General features: G+C 62.9%; 1 protein-coding gene and 1 long non-coding RNA gene across 2 annotated transcripts; both read right to left on the bottom strand.

Moving 5' to 3' along the window:
* Positions 1-1,256: 1,256 nt before the first annotated feature.
* Positions 1,257-2,831, bottom strand: NKX6-2 (NK6 homeobox 2). Its single transcript, XM_043926260.1, has 3 exons — positions 2,201-2,831; positions 1,941-2,113; positions 1,257-1,710 (listed from the first exon to the last, which is right to left on the bottom strand). The coding sequence occupies exons 1-3, from the start codon at positions 2,604-2,606 to the stop codon at positions 1,453-1,455; spliced, it is 837 nt and encodes a 278-aa protein (XP_043782195.1). The 5' UTR covers positions 2,607-2,831; the 3' UTR covers positions 1,257-1,452.
* Positions 2,832-5,629: 2,798 nt separating this feature from the next.
* LOC122708579 lies at positions 5,630-7,695 on the bottom strand. The gene is made up of 2 exons (XR_006345221.1): positions 7,611-7,695; positions 5,630-5,939 (listed from the first exon to the last, which is right to left on the bottom strand). It is a non-coding gene; the product is annotated as an uncharacterized LOC122708579 (long non-coding RNA).
* Between the last annotated feature and the right edge of the window lie 10,479 nt (positions 7,696-18,174).

The following is an 18,174-nucleotide window of genomic DNA, read 5'->3' on the forward strand; positions in this document are numbered from 1 at the left end:
GCTTTTACTCTTTTAACATTTCCAGTAATGACTTCCAAGATAAATCTTACAGTAATATAACCCTTTATATTTAACTTTTAAAATTAACACCACAGTCATGCCCATGAAGCTGCAACCACGGGGAGCATCCAGTCTGGGGGCCGGGGCGGGGGGGGGGGGGGGGACTCTTCCGTGAACCAGAGAGATCCAGGCTGTTCACCAGAATCCTTGCCTCTGAGGTGGGGGTGAAGAACACGCCAGAGAGGAGAGCGTCCCTGCCTCTCCACGGTGGGGCCTGGGGGGTCTGGCCGGTGGGGGCACCCTGGGGTGCAAGCTGAGCTGCCCGGGAGGGGCATGGAGCTCAAGAGGCCGCCAGACATACTTCCGGTGCAAACCCCAGGGCCCCCAGAGAACTACGAGCTGCTGGCAGAATTACTTTGGGCTTCTCTTTGTAGTCCTTTGAATTAAATCTCACTTTCTACCCATAAAGTATCTTTGTAGTCCTTTGAATTAAGTCACACTTTCTACCCATAAAAAATCTAAATAATAGCAGCAGATCAGCTATGGTGCTGATGAGTTTAAAACCTGATTTATTTCACCCTATGTTGAGTTTAGCGCGACTTCCGAAGTCTGCAGCTACTAAGGCTGGGCGGTTGAATCTACATAATCAGACCAGAGCAGGTGGGTAGGAGCCGGGGCCCACAGGCGACCTTCACCAACCCCCCCACCCACCCAAAGCTACCGCCCGGGGTGGGGCGGGCACCGGGAATGTGTTTAAACCTGCCCAAACTTCATCCATCGGAGCCTCGAAAGGAGGGCCCTAGCCCTGGGGTAGCCGGAGTGGGGCGGGGAACAAGAGGCCCTACCTGCTCCCTGCTCCTCCCCGCGCCGTCGGCTCTGCTCCAGCCCGCGGAGTCCGGCTCCTCGCGGCTCCCGGCCAGGGAGCCCCTTCCCTCGGCGGGCGGTCCGAGGGTCCGCGGGGCCGGGCCGCCTTCCCCGCGCCGGTCCTCTCGGCGCCCTCGCTTCTGCGAGCTGCTGCCGCCCGGGCGCCCGGAACGCGGGACCCCCGGCCTCCGTCGGGCCCGCTGCCGAGCCCGGCCCGCGCAAGCCCCAGGTGCCCTTCCAGCCGAAGGCGCGGGCCCCGCGGGCCTGGACACTGGACAGCGGCCCGGCACGGTGTCCCCGGCAGGAGCGGAGGCCGCGCCGCCGCCTCGCCCGCGGCTTTCCGAATGGGAAGAAACAGGCGAAGGGCCTAGGGAGCCGCGGCTCCGACGGGGACGTGTTAAATAATTTATTGATTATACAAAGTGATTCCACCAGGGACGCGCGGCGCCGGCGGCCCCGATGCAGAGCCTGAGCCGGGCCGCCGTATAACTTACTCTGTAAAAATATATATACACACTGCGGCGCGGGCGGCTGGCTAGGGCGCCGGCCCGCGTCCGTACCCTGGTTGTCCGGCCCGGCCCCGCGCCCTCACGAGGCGTCCCCCGCGCCGCCGCCGCACGGGCTGACCAGCGCCAAGTTCGGGGCTTTGTGCTTCTTGAGCAGCCGCGTGATCTTCTCGTCGTCCGAGTTGGGGTCCAGGGGCCGGTTGTACTCGTCGTCGTCGTCCTCCGCGTCCGAGCCGCCCACCTTCAGCTTCTCGGCGTCCGAGTCCTGCTTCTTCTTGGCCGACGCCATCTCCGCTGCATGCCGCTTGCGCCACTTGGTCCGGCGGTTCTGGAACCACACCTGGGGTGGAGGGCGCCCATCACGCGGGGTCCCCCGGAGCACCCGCCGGCGGCAGCTCGGCCCCTCGGCGGCCTGGGCCAGCCGCTGGCGCCCGCGCAGACGCCGAGGCCCGCCCCAGGCTGCCCCTCCGCTCCGGCCCCGGCCGCGGCGCGGCCGCTCGCGCGCCTTTCGCAGGACGCGGGGGAGCGAGCGGGCTGCGGCTAAGCGAGCCACGCGCGACGCCGCCTCACCTTGACCTGGCTCTCAGTCATGCCCAGGGAGTAGGCGAGGCGCGCGCGCTCGGGCCCCGCCAGGTACTTCGTCTGCTCGAAAGTCTTCTCCAGCGCGAAGATCTGCTGGCCGGAGAAGGTCGGCCGCGAGTGCTTCTTCTTGCCGTCCTTGTCCAGGACCCCGCCGGCCTGGGCTGGAGAGGGGGGCTCGGTGAGTGCGGCCAACAGTCCCGCCCGCGCCCGCGCCAGCCCCACGCCGAACCCGCGCGCGGGCCACTTACCCGGGCCGGTCAGGCGGGGATCCCTCCAGGGCGAGCCCTGCACCACTCCGGGCCAAAAGATGGGCGGGCGCCCAGGAAGCTCGGCCAGAGGCTTGGGATAGCCGCGCGCCACGGCGGCCGCGGGCCCGAAGTAGACGCCAGCTGACGAGGCCAGCCCGTTGAGCCGGGGCAAGCCGCCCAGGAGGCCGCCGCCCGCCGCGCCCACCGGCCGCCCCAGGATGTCGCTGATGCCGTGCGGGGTGCCAAGGGGCAGCTGCGCGCCCAGGCCGCCCAGCGCGGGGGCCTTGAAGCCGGCCGGGCCCTGCAACGCATATGGGAACAGCGACGTCTTCATCTCGGCCATGTTGTGCAGCGCGGCCAGCGGGGCGCTGCTCAGCACGAACGCGCCCGGGCGGTTAGCGTCCATGGGCGCCGCCGCCGCCGGCCCGGGCGCCCATCCGGGCCCCGCCGCCGCCGCCGCCGCCGCACGCCGGCCCGGGAAGTTTGCGCGCGGCCCGGGCGGGCGCCGGGCGAGGGCGCCGACGGCGCGGAGGGCGGGCTCGAAGGCGGGTGGCGGCTCCGGCGCAGGGCGGGCGGCGGCGGGGGCGCTCCGGGAGGCGGCGGCGGCGGCAGCCCCGGGGCCGGTCGGAGCGGCGCCGCGCGGGCCGGATGCGCTGATAACCGCGGGGCCCTGGCGCGGCGCGCGCGCTGATTGGCTGTGGGCGCCCGCGGCCCGGCCATTGGCCAGCGCCTGCCGTCCGCGCGCCCCCGCCGCGCACTCCATGAAGCGCCCATTAGCGCGGCGGGTCCCTCCCGGGCCGTAAATTTGCCCCCTGATTTATCTCCCCGGGGACGAAATAAATCCCGTTGGATGGGAGTTTAGTTAGGCAAAGGTTTTAATGGGAAATCAGGAAAAAATACGAGAGCATATTTTATCACCGAGAGAATGCAGATTTGAGGATCCACTCGGCACACTCGGTGCGCCCTGTTCGGCGCAGAGGCGCCAGTGGGAGTGCGCGGGGAGGCGTAGGCAGTCCCGGGGTCACGGTCCCAGGTTTGAGGGAGGACCGAGAACGTTTCCGAGAACCTCCTGCTCTGGGATGCAGAGGGCGCGAGAAGCGGGACGTCAGCGCCCACGAGCCGAAGGTTAGACTTGGCCCGCGAGAATCCGCTCTGTTTCCCAACCCAGTGGCTGGCGCCTCGCCGAGGCCTGCCCCGGGGCCTCCAGGTCGCGTGTGGTGTGTATGGGGACCGGGTCCCCGTCCACTCCCGGCCCGCGGGGCTGTACTCGGCCGGGTTGGGATATTTCCCGGTCGTGCGGTCGCACTCACTCCTGGGAGGCAACCTGAACCCGGAGCTCGGGCCTGGACGCAGCGCGGGACCTTACGTGCAGCCGCTCCCTCGCAAAGCGCGGCCGGAGCCTGGGGTCGGGGACCCTGGCAGACTGAGCCCGAGTCACGGGGCGTGTGGGGCCGCGGGCAGAAGCGCGGCCTTTTGACGGGCACGCCGGGCGCGTGGTGTAGTCCTCGGGGTGAGCACTCCTCCCACCCCGTAGATGGTTGTGCGGTTTAAATACGATCGCAGTAAACTGCGAGCGCCGGCGGAGAGCAGGCGCCGAGTACAATCGTGGACGTTGCCTCCTAGGTTCTCTTGGGTGGTGTCACATATTAAGTGACGGTTATTACTATTATTCACTGCCCGTTGGGAACGTGACGGGAACGCGTACCAACTGACGGCTGCTGTTTCGTGTCCGGGGCTGGGGAGGGCGCGGTAGGGAGCGGTGTCTGCCAGCCGGCCTCTCTCGGGCCCGGTGCAGCCGGTTAGCAACGACTTTCCCGTTTCACCCGGGCCGCCAGGATTTCGGTGGCGCACATGAGAGCAGCCCTCTCGGCTCTGGGCGGGGACCCAGCGTCCCCTGGTACCGAGATCTCCAGGGGTCTATTTTCGTTTTGTGCAGTTCTGCGGGTGTGGTGCTGCAAGTCCCTACGCCAGATCGCCTCTAAGAAAGCCACATGCCGCCGGGGCTGGGCGGGCATTAGGTGGCCCCCATTGCCCGCGTGTGCGCGCACCGTGCTGTCCCGGGCGGCACGCCACCGCGCGTGATACCGGCCGGCTTCGTGTGCGGTGCAGCCCGCGCGCAAGGGAGTTTCTCTCTTCCTGCTTGCTTGGCCGGGCCGCACTCGCGGGATCCGGGTGCGGCTGCCCCGCAGGCGATCCGCACCAGCCAAGCCAGACCCCGGACACCGAGTTTCTCCGCGCTCACTATGGCGGCTGCACCCTGAGATCCGCCCCGGGCCTGGCTTGCGCCCCTTACCTGGGGCACAGCGTTTGTGTGCCCCGAGAGCGCAGCCGCGGATCCTTTTCTGCCGGGTTTGGGCCCCTCTGGGCTCCTGGAAGGCGGCGGCCGGGCCGCCTCTGATCCGGGCGGGAGGTCAGGACTTGGGGGAGGGACCCGGGGGACTGGGGCGGGGCCACGTGAGAGGCGGGCCGGCTCCCTTTCCTGACTCTGCTCCGGGGAGCAGGTTCTGGATTGCTGCGGCCAAAGTCCCCTTGGCGGGCCAGGCGTGGCGTGCCCGGACAGTCGACAGGGCGCATTATCCTCCCCGAGACCTTGGTTCGGTGGCAGGAGGAACACTGCCGCTCTGGGCGCCGCGCTCGGCTCCTCGAACCCCAGGCTGGGTCCTCTGCATCCTCCTTCCCTCTGAGGAAACAGTGCCGAGCCGCTGCCCTGCGCCCCGGGGCCCTCCCTAGGCTGCGGCCGGAACGCTTGGGGTTGCGAGTGGGGCTGCATCGCCTGCAGCCGCAGCGCGCTTGGCTCTCCAGGGAGCTAGGTGCCGTGGGTGCGGAATGGGGGGCCGGAGTGCCGTTTGGAGGGGCCAGAGTGGGTTGGGGGGCGCCATAGGAGGGGTGAGGGCAGCTGCATCTCCATGCTGTCTGGCGGGGGTAGTCTCGGTGTCCTCTCCACGCGCCCTCTCCCGCCCCGCGCGCGGGGGTTCCCAAGCCCCAGATGCCCGCCCGCCTACCCTTCCAGACGCGGTGGCACGGAACCCCCACCGCCACCCCCGACCCCAGCGCCCCAGTTCCGGGTGTGTAGGCTCAACCAGTTCCACCTGTCGGCCCGCCATCTCCGGGCACTCCGGGGCTGCGTGCCTCCGCCTGGAGCCCGGCCCCCGCCCCACCTTCTCCTCCGGCGCTCCCGGGAGCCGCCCCCTGGGTAGGACCGAAGGAAACGCCTCCCCGCTCCGGGTCGGCCAGGGAAGGGAGGGTTCTGCGGGGAAGGAGCGCCTCGGGTCCCGCCGCCGGAGCCGATTCGGCCGGAGCGGACGGGTCTGCCAATGCCCCCTCCTGGTACCGAAGGAGAAGCCCCGCCAAGGAAGGCGGCCGTGCGCCTCGCCTCGCTCTCACGTTGACGTCGCGGGCACGCGCGGAACTCGCGGTTTGGCAAAGATCTTGACTTAGTCACGTTTATTTATCGGGTCATGCTCCGTGTCAGGCGCGCTCTGGGAGAGCCACGTGAACAGCGAGCGCCACCCTGCACCCCGGCGGGCACGACTGGTGGTGTTCAGTCGCCAAGTCGGCGGGCTCTTTGCGGCCCCATGGGCTGCAGCAGGCCAGGCTCCCCTGTCCTCCTCTGGCTCCCGCAGCTGCTCAGATTCATGTTGGTGATGCCATCCAACCATCTCATCCTCTGCCGCCCTCTTCTTCAACAATAAACAAAACCCCGCAAGTCCGTGCAGGAGAGGAACGGGACCAATGATAGCTGGGAAGAGGGAGGTCAGGAAAGGTGGTCCCTCAGGAGGACCAGCCAGGACCAGCCGGTGTCCTAGCCCGGACTGGGTCGGAGCCTGGCCGGCGTGGGGCTGGGGAACGGAGGGGAGGAAGGGGGTGCGTCTCTGGAGGGAGCTTGGATCCCGTCTCCAACCAAGCAGATAGCTCTGGAGTTGGCAAACCGATGATTTGCCATTTTGACTGGTAAGTCGTGAAGCTGCCCCCTGCCCCAAGCACGCCCCCTCGATGGCTTCCTGCAAAGGGCAAAGGACCCTGGCTTTGTCCTTCCACGTGGGATCAGTCCTCGACCTCGGGAGCAAGAGGAGGGGACCGCACCTGGGGGCGGAGTCAGGGGGCTGCTCACCAGGGGTTGGTGGGTCAAGAGAACCAAGTGCCTGCCAGCTGGGGCTCAGGGGTGTCGGGGTGGAGGCGTGGCCCCCGGGGCCCTGGAGCCGGAGAGGCCGCCTGATGGGCGCCTGTGCTGCTGCAGGGCCTCCCAGGTTCTGCAGACGCTGAAGGGAGCTGGGTGGGCGCAAACCCCACCCCTCCCCACAGACATCCCTGCCGGGAAAGACCGGACCCCTGCCTATCCCGCTGGTGCCCTCGCCTGGCCGACCCCGGAAAGGCAGCTGGCGGAACCCCTGCCGGCTTCGCTCCGCCGACCCCCAGCGCCACCCGCAGGGTGACTGCCTGAAGGGTCACTGCGGGCTGAGGGTGCGTCTGGGCTGGGGGGGGGGGGGGAGGGAGGGGTGACGGTGGCCACGAGAGGAGGCCCAGCGGGGCGCCAGCCCGACCTCACCCTCTCCCCCCTGCCTGAAGCCCAGTCCTGCCCCCCATAATCCGTTTGGGTCTAATCCCCATGAGATGACCAGTGAGCCTCAGACCCAGGCCCTCAGCGGCCCCCTCCCCTCTGACCCCCACACTGGCCCCTTTGCTGCCGCCCTGCCTTCCACCACCCCCCGGACCACCGTCCGCGGGCTCTCGTCGTCCTGAGGCTCACTCTGCTCGGTCCGCTCTGAACCCCTCCGCACTGATGCACCTGCCGTCAAGTCGGCTCCCGGTTGCAAGGGCCCCTCATGCCTGGGGCACCCAGGGGGCTGAGTGCTACAGGGTCAAGAAACGAACATGAACCCAGTTCCAGGCTTCAGAGGCTTCAAAGCCTGGGCTCCCCCAGAGAGATCCCTGTGCTCAGGTGGCAGACACCATGGGCGTGTGGGTGTCCCTGAACGGGACTTTCTGAGCCAAGCACCTTCCCTGGGAAGATGCTGGCCAGTCCCTGGGAGGCTGGGGCCCGTGGCGGGTGGGAGGGGCCCAGCAGGTCTGTAAAGGAAGCAGAGACCCGGGAGCAGAGGCCAAAAGGCCCGGGCTGCCCGCCCCTTCCCCGCAGGAGGCGGCCTGGACAGGGGCCAGGGCTCCCGGACCTGCGGGGAGCTCCCACCCCTCCCCCGTGCGCGGCGAGGCTCCGGCTTCTCTGGGCTTGAAGCCCCGCCCCCAGCCAGGGACAGGTGGGCGTCCCCCCCGCAGAGCCCCTCCCCGCGCCCCAGCTCCCCTTCTCCAGCTCCTGTACTTTAAAAGTTATGCGTCTTGATACACGTAGGAACATCCCCAGAGCAGCGCACAGAACCACACTATTCCTTCCTGTCTGCAGACCCCCGCCTCTCACCATGCTGTGTGCGGACCTCGCCTTCCTTCTCCTGAAAGAAGCACCCAGGTTGAGACTGTTCTCCCGCCCCACAGAAACGGGGCGGCTGTGACCACGTGGCCTCCCGGGACCTCCGGCTGTGCAGGGCCCCACGGTACTGAGTCATCTGACCTCACGACTCTGGGTCACTCCCTCCCCAGGGGCACATGGCCGCAGGCCTCTCGTGCCTGCTGGGAGGTGCCCCCGTACGAACAGACGCCCACCCTCCGCTGACGTAGGCCCAGTTGTTTTCAGGCTCTTCTCAGGCAGCTTCTTAAGAGGGTGGCATCTTGCAACCTCCTTGACGGTGCACCTGGGATCAGCAGGGAGGCCCCATCTGCTGGGCCGTCTCGGCCTCAGACTCTCGGCCCCTGCACGTGGGCGGCACTGGCCACACCCCGCCGCCCCGCCCACCTGGGCTTCCTCCCTCCCCGGGGCCCCGCCCCCAGGTCGGCTACCCACCCCCTCACACGTTCCACGTCCAATGGGCACAGAGGCTGGGTCGCCTCCTCGTTTCCAAGGTCCTGCAAGGTTCTTGGTCCAGGACAGGCTCCGACCCACCAGGGGCCCAGGCTGCAAAGAGCTCGAGTGAAGGACTGGCTGGATGAACACCTCACCGGCCGAGAGAATCGGGGGTTCAGGAGGGAACCGCCCATGCGGGTCTGGACCAGGCCAAAGGCATGGACAAACCTGCCCCTCAACCTCTCCCCCTCCTGCCTCCAGGCCCGCAGGCCCCCCAGCTCCTAGCACCTTTCTGGGGTTGCCATTTTGCTCCGCTTTCTGCTTCTGGGTGGTGCTCGGCTCTTGGTTGGAGATCTGTGGCCCCCAGTGCCTCGCAGCCGTATCCACGCTGGGCCGGGGAGGGGGGGGACTCCAGCCTCCAAGAGTGCGGCTCCCACTCCCTCCATGGAGGGGGCCCAGCTGGGGCACGCACCTCGAATGTTCTGACATGAGCTGGAAATCATTCCCCACTCTATGCCAGGCAAAGGGGCCCTGAGGAGGAGGTGCAGCCGCATGGCGCCTCAGAAGCGCTCCTCGGGGTCCCAAGACTCGCGTCTCCTTCAGGGAAGGACAAAGACAGCGCGGCCGTAAATCAGCCCCAAGCTCATCCCAGGCCCCCCGCCCCGGACCCCCGCACCAGACGCGCAGTCTCGTAATGATCTCTCTCCGGGGGCTGCTCTCCCGGTGGTCTGACCGCGTGCCAAACGTGCTAATTGGGCGCCGAGCGCAAGATTTGTGTTAGGGCATCGGCTCCAGCCTGTTTGCTGTGCTCCCAGGATGGCTCGGACACGCTGGCCAAGTGGATGCTTCCGGAAGGGCGTCTGGCTGTGCTCCAGGCTGCTCTGGAGCCCGTGGGGGCTTGCTGGCGGGTGAGGGTCCAGCTGTGCTGTGACCAGCGCCGCCCCCACCCCTGGGCCCCGCCGCTGTCGTCGGTTCTATCCGCCGCGGGCGGGGTCTGGCGTCCATGTATCCCCAGGTCTTTATTAAAATGCCTCGGGACGGAGGCTGCAGACAGGAGGCCAGTTAACGACCAAGCCCAACAAACGCAGGTTGACGTTATTGACAGGGTGACCCCGGCACCGTCACTGAGGGGGCCAAGCGGCTACCTGGGGGAGGGCCTGCTTCCAGGAGACCCATGGAGGGGGCGGGAGCTGGGGCAGGGCCACCCCAAGGACCATCCCAGAAGGCGGGGGTCATCTCCATGGAGGAGCTGCCCCTGATGGGAAACTATTCGCCCTTTTAAAGGGTCACTGGGCAGCTGGCTGGACCAGGAGGGGTTTCAGGTAAGCACGCTGAGGTCCCCGCCCCGTTCTGGGCTGAGGGGGCGGCAGGCAGGGGTCCTTGGTCTACGGAAAGCCTCTCCCACCAGCGCAGGTCAGGGCTGGCGTTGGCCGCAGGCTGGCATTTCTCCTCTAGGCTCCTAAAAGGGAACAGCCAGGCTCCGAACAGTCTCCCTGACTTTGAGGAATGTATCTGCCATGTGAGACAAAGAGAACCCCACGCCTCCTGCAATGCCTGGGGGCTTCCGACCCCCAGCCCAGGCTGCCCACTGCCTGGCCACCCCCCGTCTGGGAAATGGGTCTCGCAGGGCTGGGGAGGCAGTGAGCTGGGCCCAGAGGCTAGTCTGGCCCAAGCCCCCCAAGGGCTTCAAAACTCTGCAGCTGCCAGGCCACCAAACCCCTCTGCCACGGGGTAGGGGTGTGGGCAGCCCCAGGGGCTGGTGGCCCGTGACATCAGGACGAAGTTTGGTCTGTGGGATCCTGTGAGCTTGCGTTTCACGACCTCGTTGCCTCTTCCTACAAAGGGCCCCAAGAGGTTGTGCCTAATTTAATTCACCTCAGGAAGTTAATCCACCCTCCTGGCCAGAGTTCCTCCTGCCTGGCCCGTGGGGGTCCCGGGCACACAGGAGGTGTCCCGGGCACAAAGGTTGTCCTGGGCTCATGGGGGAGGGGGTCCGAGGCACACAGGGGGACACAGGGGGAGTCCTGGGCACACGGAGGGTCCCAGACACGTGGCAGGTGTCCCGGACACACGTGGGTCTTGGCCCCAGGCACATGAGGGGGGGGGGGGGTCTTGTGCACAAAGGAGGGCGCTAGGCTCACCGGGTGCAGGCTGGGTGCTCCCTGGGCCCCATGGGCTCCAGCCGTGGTGGAGACTGACTGCAGGCAGTTTGGATCCTGGTTCTGCTATCAAGGCATCCTTGCCGGCCTCAGGCCAGGGCGGCATTCTTGACATCTTTGGATAAATGACAGTTGACAAAGACCTGAGTGGAAAGCAATTTTGTCTCAAACAGAGCTTTTCTTATGGTCATGAGGGTGACAGACACCAGTTGTGAAACACTGAACCGATGAAGAAAGGAGCCGTCTGCCGCGGCTCAGCGCCCACTCCACAGCGTGGCCAGCCTCCTTTCTGCTCACCGCTTCGCTCTCCTGCATGACCGACCGCAGCCTGAGCCTGTGGGGCCGGCACTGCCCTGGTCCCCGGGGGCACGACCCCTAAGCGCCGAGCAGATGAAAGACGCCACCCGTGGGCGGTCTCTCTGTGTAAGACCCCCACCCAGAACTGACACACACTCTCCAGTCCAGGCCCCTCTGTGTCCTGGCACCTGCGTGGCACCGCCGGGCAGGACCCAGGATCGCGAGCGGCTCTGTGGGTGTGCCACAGTCTGTATGCCAGCGCCTTCGGCTTCCCCAATTTCCCACCTTTAGCGATTGTCCCGGGAGGGCCGCGGGGCACATGTGCAGAACCTGATGGCCGTGTTGGGGTGAGTCCCTCTGAGCCTCTGAGCAGATCTGGAGGTTCTCAAGTTCATCCTGTGTGGCTCACCTCAAGTTCAGCTGTGGTTCCAGCAGTGCCGCTGGTCTTCCGTTCCCTGATGCACTTCTCTGATGTTCCTTCACTTCCCTGGCGTTCCCTGATGTCCTGCCTCCCTTCTCACCTGTGGCTCCCCCAGTTCTTCCCTTTGTCATCCGGTCTGCTTTTCTGCTTGCTTGGTCTTCCTCTGGCCAGGACACAACATGGAGACACAGGGGCTCCTCCAGGGAGACCTGTGAGGTCCTGGTGAGGAAGGTGGGCGCGTCCCTGCCAACAGGCAGTCAGTGAGTGACCTACAGACATGTGTGGCCAGACAGTAAGACCTCTGAGGTCTGACTCAAAGCCACAGTTGGTAACAGTGGAAGCTACAAGCTGTTCTGAAGAGAAACCTGGCACCAAAATCCTTAAGAGTTAAAAAGCGACAGAAATGCACAAAGAAGCAAAAAGAAACCAAATTGTGGTCGTGAACCTTAACTCACCCTCCTAATCCATGATGGCCCAAGTCAGATGTGGGGAGTGGAGGGCTGAATGATCAGTGCTGGGATCTAGTAAATATATTGAATTCTCTCTTCTGAAAACAGAAACACGACCAAGTTACGGGAGCAACCGCACATTATTCACGAAGCAGATATCAGTAGTTTCACCGAAGTAAACAGACTGCTTGTATCCTGGGTGAACAGTAACCTGGAGCTGGGCTGTGTGTGAAGTGTGACATCCACAAAAACACGCACGATGGGGGCAGCCTTCTCTGAGAGCTTTTCTAATATAATAGCACTTGGGGAAAATGTGCCATCATTTCATTAAATAGATTGTCATTTCATCGTTATATATATGGACACTTACCCAGAGAAAAATCTCATAAGTAGCCATGGCACCAAACGCTGCCCTGGGGAGGAGCCTGCGCGGGAGGGGGAAGAGCCTTGTGAGAGGAGGAGGAGCCCGGGTAAGGGGTGTGGCCTGGGGAGAAGGGACAGGTTGGGGGAGGGGAGGAGCCCGGTGAAGAGGGGGAGGGGCTTGGAGGAGGGGCAAAGCCTGCGGAGGACAGGGAGGGACTTGGGGGAGGGGTGGAGCCTGAGAAGTGGGAGGGACTTGGAGGAGGGGCAGAGCCTGCGGAAGAGAGGGAAGGACTTAGAGGAGGGGCGGAGCCTGTAGAGAAGGGGAAGGGACCTGGAGGGGCGGAGCCTGTGGAGAAGTGGGAGGGACTTGGAGGAGGGCGGAGCCTGTGGAGGAAGGGAAGGGACTTGGAGGAGGGCGGAGCCTGCAGAGAAGGGGAAGGGACCTGGAGGGGTGGAGCCTGAGAAGTGGGAGGGACTTGGGGGAGGGGCGGGGCCTGTAGAGGAAGGGGAGGGACTTGGCGGAGGGGCGGGGCCTGCAGAGGAGGGAGAGGATGTATTCTGTCTTCCTTCCTTTTTGCAGTGTCCACTGCGTTTCCCCGTGTTTCCTGTGTACATGATCCCTTTTATTAACTCAAACATCAAAGGTCCACATCCTGGGAGCTGACTGGCCGTTGGTCAGGACGGATGAGGCCGGGCTGAGTCTGTTTGAGCTCAGGGACCGTCTTCTCCCGCCCTGTTGACTGCGGGTCTGTGAGCAAAACTAGCGACACGGGAAGAGGAAGCTGGAGCCCCAGGGGCGGCCGTGTGGTACGGTCAGCGGGCGAGGTGGTTCTGGCCGTGGGGTGCCTGTGACGTGCGGGTGCTCTGAGCAAGCCCCCCTGACTGGACCCAGGGGCCAGACCTGCTGGGCTGCAGCCCCAAGCTCATGCAGGAGGAGCCTCTCCGCTCTTGGCTGGGGCCCTCCTGAGTATCCACCGCAGACTCCACCCTGCTACCCCCACGCGGGACGTTCACCGCGAGGCCTGCCTGGGGTCCGCGGAGCGTGCCGAGACTTGGAGCTGGTCCCTGCAGCAGGATAGCCTCCTCGGTTGCCGCTCGTGCCGAGAGAGGCTGGGGAGGACCTGTGGGCCAGCGGCAGAGCGCCAGCCCGCGGTGGGGAGTGCCATGTGAGCAGCTACGAGCCTCCTCCAGGGGATTGCAAACTCGGCTAGAGGGGCAGGCTGAAGGCCACGAGGGGCAGGCATGGGAGCACCCTGGTCGTGGGCTGCAGGGCAAGAAGGCTGCAAGGGGGCAGGACGGGGGGGTGCGTGGGAGGAGGACAGCCCCACCTTGATCTGGCCCCTCCATGCCCTGCCTGGGGCAGCTCCGATCAGGATCAGGCTGCTGTTCTCCAGCTGATCGGAGCCCTGAGTCTGGGCAAGATCGTTTGTTTTTATCTTAATGTCTCACTGCATATCCAAACTGGCTCCAGTTCCAGCAAGTCAGGGGACGATTTGTAGCTTTATAATACTGGCCCTGCAGCTGGGACACCTGGGTGGTCAGGGGACTCAGATGCTGAGCCGAGAGCCCTGGGGCTTGGAGGCCATGGCCAGGCCAGCAGAAGGTGGTTCAGTCTGCAGACAAATCTTCTTCCCCCTTTTACTTAAACCCTGAGATTTTGGCCCTAAGGATGTCTGCGCTCAGTTTTCGGGAAAATCCAAGCTAGCCTATTGTGAGCGGCTGGAGGGCCGATAGGCAGCCAGGGTGGGAGCCTTTGGAGGGCAGCCTGCTCCAGGATGCCAGCCCTCAGCAGACGGCCACACGTGTGGCCACACCTGGCTCTCTGTCCTCACTGTCCCATCACTCCCAGGCTCAGGGGTCAGGTGTGACAGCTTCCACCACTACTGATGTCCACACGGACATCATCCTGACATGGTTCCCGGCTGCAGCGGCTGAGGTCAGACACGCCCCCTCCCCAGGCTTGTCCCCCTCCACACCCCGCCCCCACTGCCTGCCCGGGGACTCCGTCCACACTGTCCCAGCCCCCGCCCAGAGCCTCTCCCACAGCCTGGCCCATCCAGCACAAATGCCCCCCTGAGAGGCCTGCGCCGCCCTGGGAGGGGCTTTGCTGGCCCAGCAGACCCCTGGAGGCGGCCCCCCAGGATCCTCTGGACAGCAGTCACCCCATCCCCGCATCCAGTGTTCTCCATCACATATTATGCACGACTTAAATGGCTCAGCTGGTGAAGAATCTGCCTGCAATGTGGGAGACCTGGATTCAATCCCTGGGTTGGGAAGATCCCCTAGAGAAGCACATGGCAACTCACTCTAGTATTCTGGCCTGGAGAATTCCTTGGACTGTATAGTCCATAGGGCCGCAAAGAACTGGACATGACTTAGCAACTTTCACTTTCACTAAAATGTAACAGTAAACCAAAAGTCCTCTGTAGAACATCCACTTGGCCCTGGGGAGGACAGACGCCTAGGCCCCCCCAAGTCCATCCACCTCACCAGGTGCTCCGACAGAGTCCCCAGGGGGTCCCTGCCTGCTGGCTCTATACCTGGCCTCCGAGTCACAAGATACATGAAAAGATGGTCAACTCACTGGTCAAGGAAATTCTATGCAAACTGCCCCCGAGACACTGGCCCCCAGCAGCCCTGAGTCTGGGGGCTCCGGCCACAGCTTCTTCCGGGGACGGTTCTGAGCCCGAGAGCTGAGCAACCTGTCAGAGCATGTTTCCCGGGTGCGGGAGTCCCAAGGCTCAGACAGGAAGGCCCCTGGTTCCCCCGGACTGTTTGCCCCCAGAACCCCTGTCCCAGAGCCTGGCTCAGAGCAGGTGCCCAGAAGAACAGGGAGGGTGTGCGGGCGCCCCGATCCCAGGGCTCTGGGCCGAGGAGGCTCCACCTCATTTTCCTGGGGCGGCCTCTCACCGTGTGTCAGAGAATTAAAATCTGTAATAAGAGAATTTAAGAGCTCCCCATCAGCTCCTTCCCGGCCATCAGCCAACAGCACGGGGTGTTAATCTAGTCATCTGCCTCTGGTCTCAATGAATTGTGATAAAAACGTCAAACAATTAGATTATCCTGGTCGCCAGCGCCCTTGATTGAGTGGCGAGGCAGGGCGCGTCCCTTGAATCACCCTGACAAAGGGGCTGCTCACTGCAGGGCGTCCCCCAGCCCCTCCGATTCCACGTGGGGGCCTGGTCTGTCCAAGGCCAACACGGGTCCCGGGAGCAGGGCTATCTCTCAGGAGACCCCCATCTGGGCATGGGGGCCCATGGGGCGGGGGCCAGACTGATGCTGGGGGAGGGGAGGAGCAGGCAGGCCCCTCCCCTCCCGGACAACCCCCGGGAGGCGAAGGTCACGGGCCCCTCTCAGAGCCCCAGAAGGGCTGCCCATGGAGAAGCCCCCGGTCCAGGGGAGGACCCTGCAGTTGGGCAGCCGCCCGGAGGGAGTTTGCAGCAGCCGCTCCCCAGGAACCACGCCGCCTTCTTCTTTGTAAGGGCAGAGACGCGCTGAAAATTGATTTCTCTGTTGGAAATGGGATAATGAAACTGGTTGTTTCTATCTCCATCATCGTCATAATAAAATGAGAGGACGTGAAGTAATATTGTATGTCTTAATGCAAGGGAGCATTAATTGAATACAAATGGCCTTTCTTGAAGTTGCTGGGTTATATTTCAGACATATGGGATAATGATGCCAGTTAATCATTTTTACAAGATATAAAATTACTGGCTCCTCCAGGAAGATCATTAAGGAAAACAATTGTTCACAGCAATTGAAAATAGAGTTTTAATTATTTAATACAGAAATTAAACTATTAAGAGACCAGTGTTGAATGAGGGAACTTAATAGAAATTTATATACAAGCGTCTGTGGACATTTTAGCTTTATTAACCCACCTAATTTCTTAATCCTGATCAACCCAGAAGGACTGTTTGAGCTGTGAGAGGGAATTAACTGCTGGGAGAGGAAGGTGGGCCCAGGTGCCGGAGGCCCCGGGGGACAGGGGACCTGGCTGGAACCGTAGGCCGGCCCCCCGGAGAGGACCAAGGCAGGTGCCCTGATGCAGGGGGCTGAGCTCAGCGCCAGGACAGACAGAGGCCGGGTCTCCCTCGAGGCGAAGGCAGAGGCCATGTCCCGGGAGACGGACCTTGGTCTGCCTGGTGATGGTGTTATGTGGGATTCCATGAGCAAAAGGGTGCTGTCCGGGGGGGAGCTGGGACCACCCCTGGGGCAGATCATAGGAACATGAACCCCCACCCGGGCTGGCCCAGCTCCACAGCCCACAGACCCCCAGCGATGAGGGGGACTCTGGGCTCCTCACCCATTCAGAGATCCCCCCCCAACCCACTGACCCTTATTCCGGGGCACTGGAATTGTCGTGCTTGCAGGCAGCCTGTCTGAGGGTAGGAAGACTTTGAGCAAGATTCTGACTAACATCTCAAAATGACAAGGCCTTTACCAAGTGCGAAAACACCAGGAGCTCACTGTGCGAAAACAGGAAATCTGAGTGCTTTTCTCCCTTTAATTCCCCCCTAAATTTCCTATAATAAAGCATACTGCTAAAAGAAACTCCATATTTTAAAAATATGGAAACCACTGTTTCTAAGACGTAAATTCAGAAAGCAAGTTGAACTTCGAAGCGGGTGACTGACCAGCAGAAACCGACTGGTCCCATCCCCGGCTGCTGCGAGCCCCTGCCGCCGCCGCACCACCCCCCCGCCCCGCCCCGCCCCGCCCCATCCTGGGTGCTGCGCTGTCCGGGGGAGGCCGGGGCTCCTGGACGACCAGCTCAAGGTCGGGGAGCCTGTCTGGACTCTGGAGCTCAGCCTGGCCCTGAGCCAACTGCTGCTCAGGAAGGGGGAGGCTGGGTGGGGGCAGGGCTGGGATCTCCAGGCAACGCTGTCCCCTTCCCCTGTGCCGGGGCGCCCCATCACCCACCTGCGTCCTTTCTGGAACACTCACAACTTTCAGGCCTGGCAGCCCTTTCTCAAAGGGCCGTGCACTGTTGGAATTACATTGTCTCCTATTATTACCAATAAATTCCAAGTGATCTTTTCTCTCCTTATAGTTTTTAGGGTTACATAAATTTCACCTCCGCGGTTTTTCGTGCTTGAATATATTACAGAATGCCACTTGTGTTACAGCAGCTAATTGATACTGTGATTTGTCATGTTGCCGGGACATAACTCAGAGGGCGACTGAAGCCTCGGCTGCACAGAACGGCACTCACATTTCTCACAGGAGAGACACGGCTCCAGGTGAAAAATGCGACGCTGCGTGGATGAAGTATTTCCAGAAGCTTTTATCCTTGTTGTCTGGGAGGGTGCCAGCATCTTTCTAGAGGGAAGCTCATATTTCCAACGCTGCCCCATTTGAATTTATTCCCTGGTCATTAGTTAGCGCTTTTTTTAAAAAAGAGAAAAAAAAAACTGGAACAAATACGTGTATATGTTTGAAGAAAAGAAAAAAATCAAACACAAAAGAGGGGAATCATCACCTCAATATAATCAAAGATGAGGTCTTAAAAAACTTATGGTGAATTAATTATAGATTCACAGGAAGTTGCGGAAACAGCCCACGCAAACCAGGGGCCCAGGCTGGTGCTGCGATCCGGCGTGGACCTGGGTCTGCCGCCGTCACCCCGACAGGGGTGCGTCTGTGAGGTGTGTGTCTGTGTCTGGGTTTCCGTGTCTGTATGTTTGTGTGCCTCTGTGTGTGTCTGTGTGTTTGCGTGTGCTCGTGTCTATGCCTGTGTTGTGTCTCCCTGTGACTGTGTGTGTCTGTCTGTGCGTGTCGGTGTGTGTGTGCACGTCTGTGTGTGGCCAGGGCGCGGTGCAGTGTTCTCCCGAGTGTAGATTTGTGGCCTGGTCACAGCCCAGGTGCAGAATCCGGCTTTGCCCCAGGCCTTCCGTGGGCCGTGTTCTCCTCTCAGCTGCTCTGCGCTCTGAGGACGTTGTCTGAACGACACCACAGCGAGTGACCTTGTTGGTGTTGGCTTCTCCGCCCAACACGATGCCCTTGAGGTCCAGTCCAGCCACGGGTGCTTCCTTTCCGTCATGGGCGTTCCAGCAAGTAAATGCACTGCCTGCTTAACCACTCGAGGTGAAGGCCTTTGGGTTGGTTCTAGTTTTTGCTCTAATGGGATGAAGCTGCCAGACACATTCATGCAGGTATGTTTGTGTGAACCTAAGTTTCCATTTCCCTGGGATCCGTGCAGAGGCTGGCTCAGGTGCTAACCGCACACACAGTTTATGAAAACCTGCCAAGCTCTTTTCCAGAAGGGCTGCACCACTTTACATTCCTTCCAGAGACACGGGAGACCAAGGATTCCTGGCGTGTTTGCTTTGCCATTTCCGGTCCCTCGATTCAGGGGAGACGAGGTCTTGGCCCCAGTCTCCCCGCTGGCT

The sequence above is a fragment of the Cervus elaphus genome, chromosome 15 (assembly GCF_910594005.1).
Source record: "Cervus elaphus chromosome 15, mCerEla1.1, whole genome shotgun sequence".
In the NCBI taxonomy this organism is placed as follows: domain Eukaryota; kingdom Metazoa; phylum Chordata; class Mammalia; order Artiodactyla; family Cervidae; genus Cervus; species Cervus elaphus.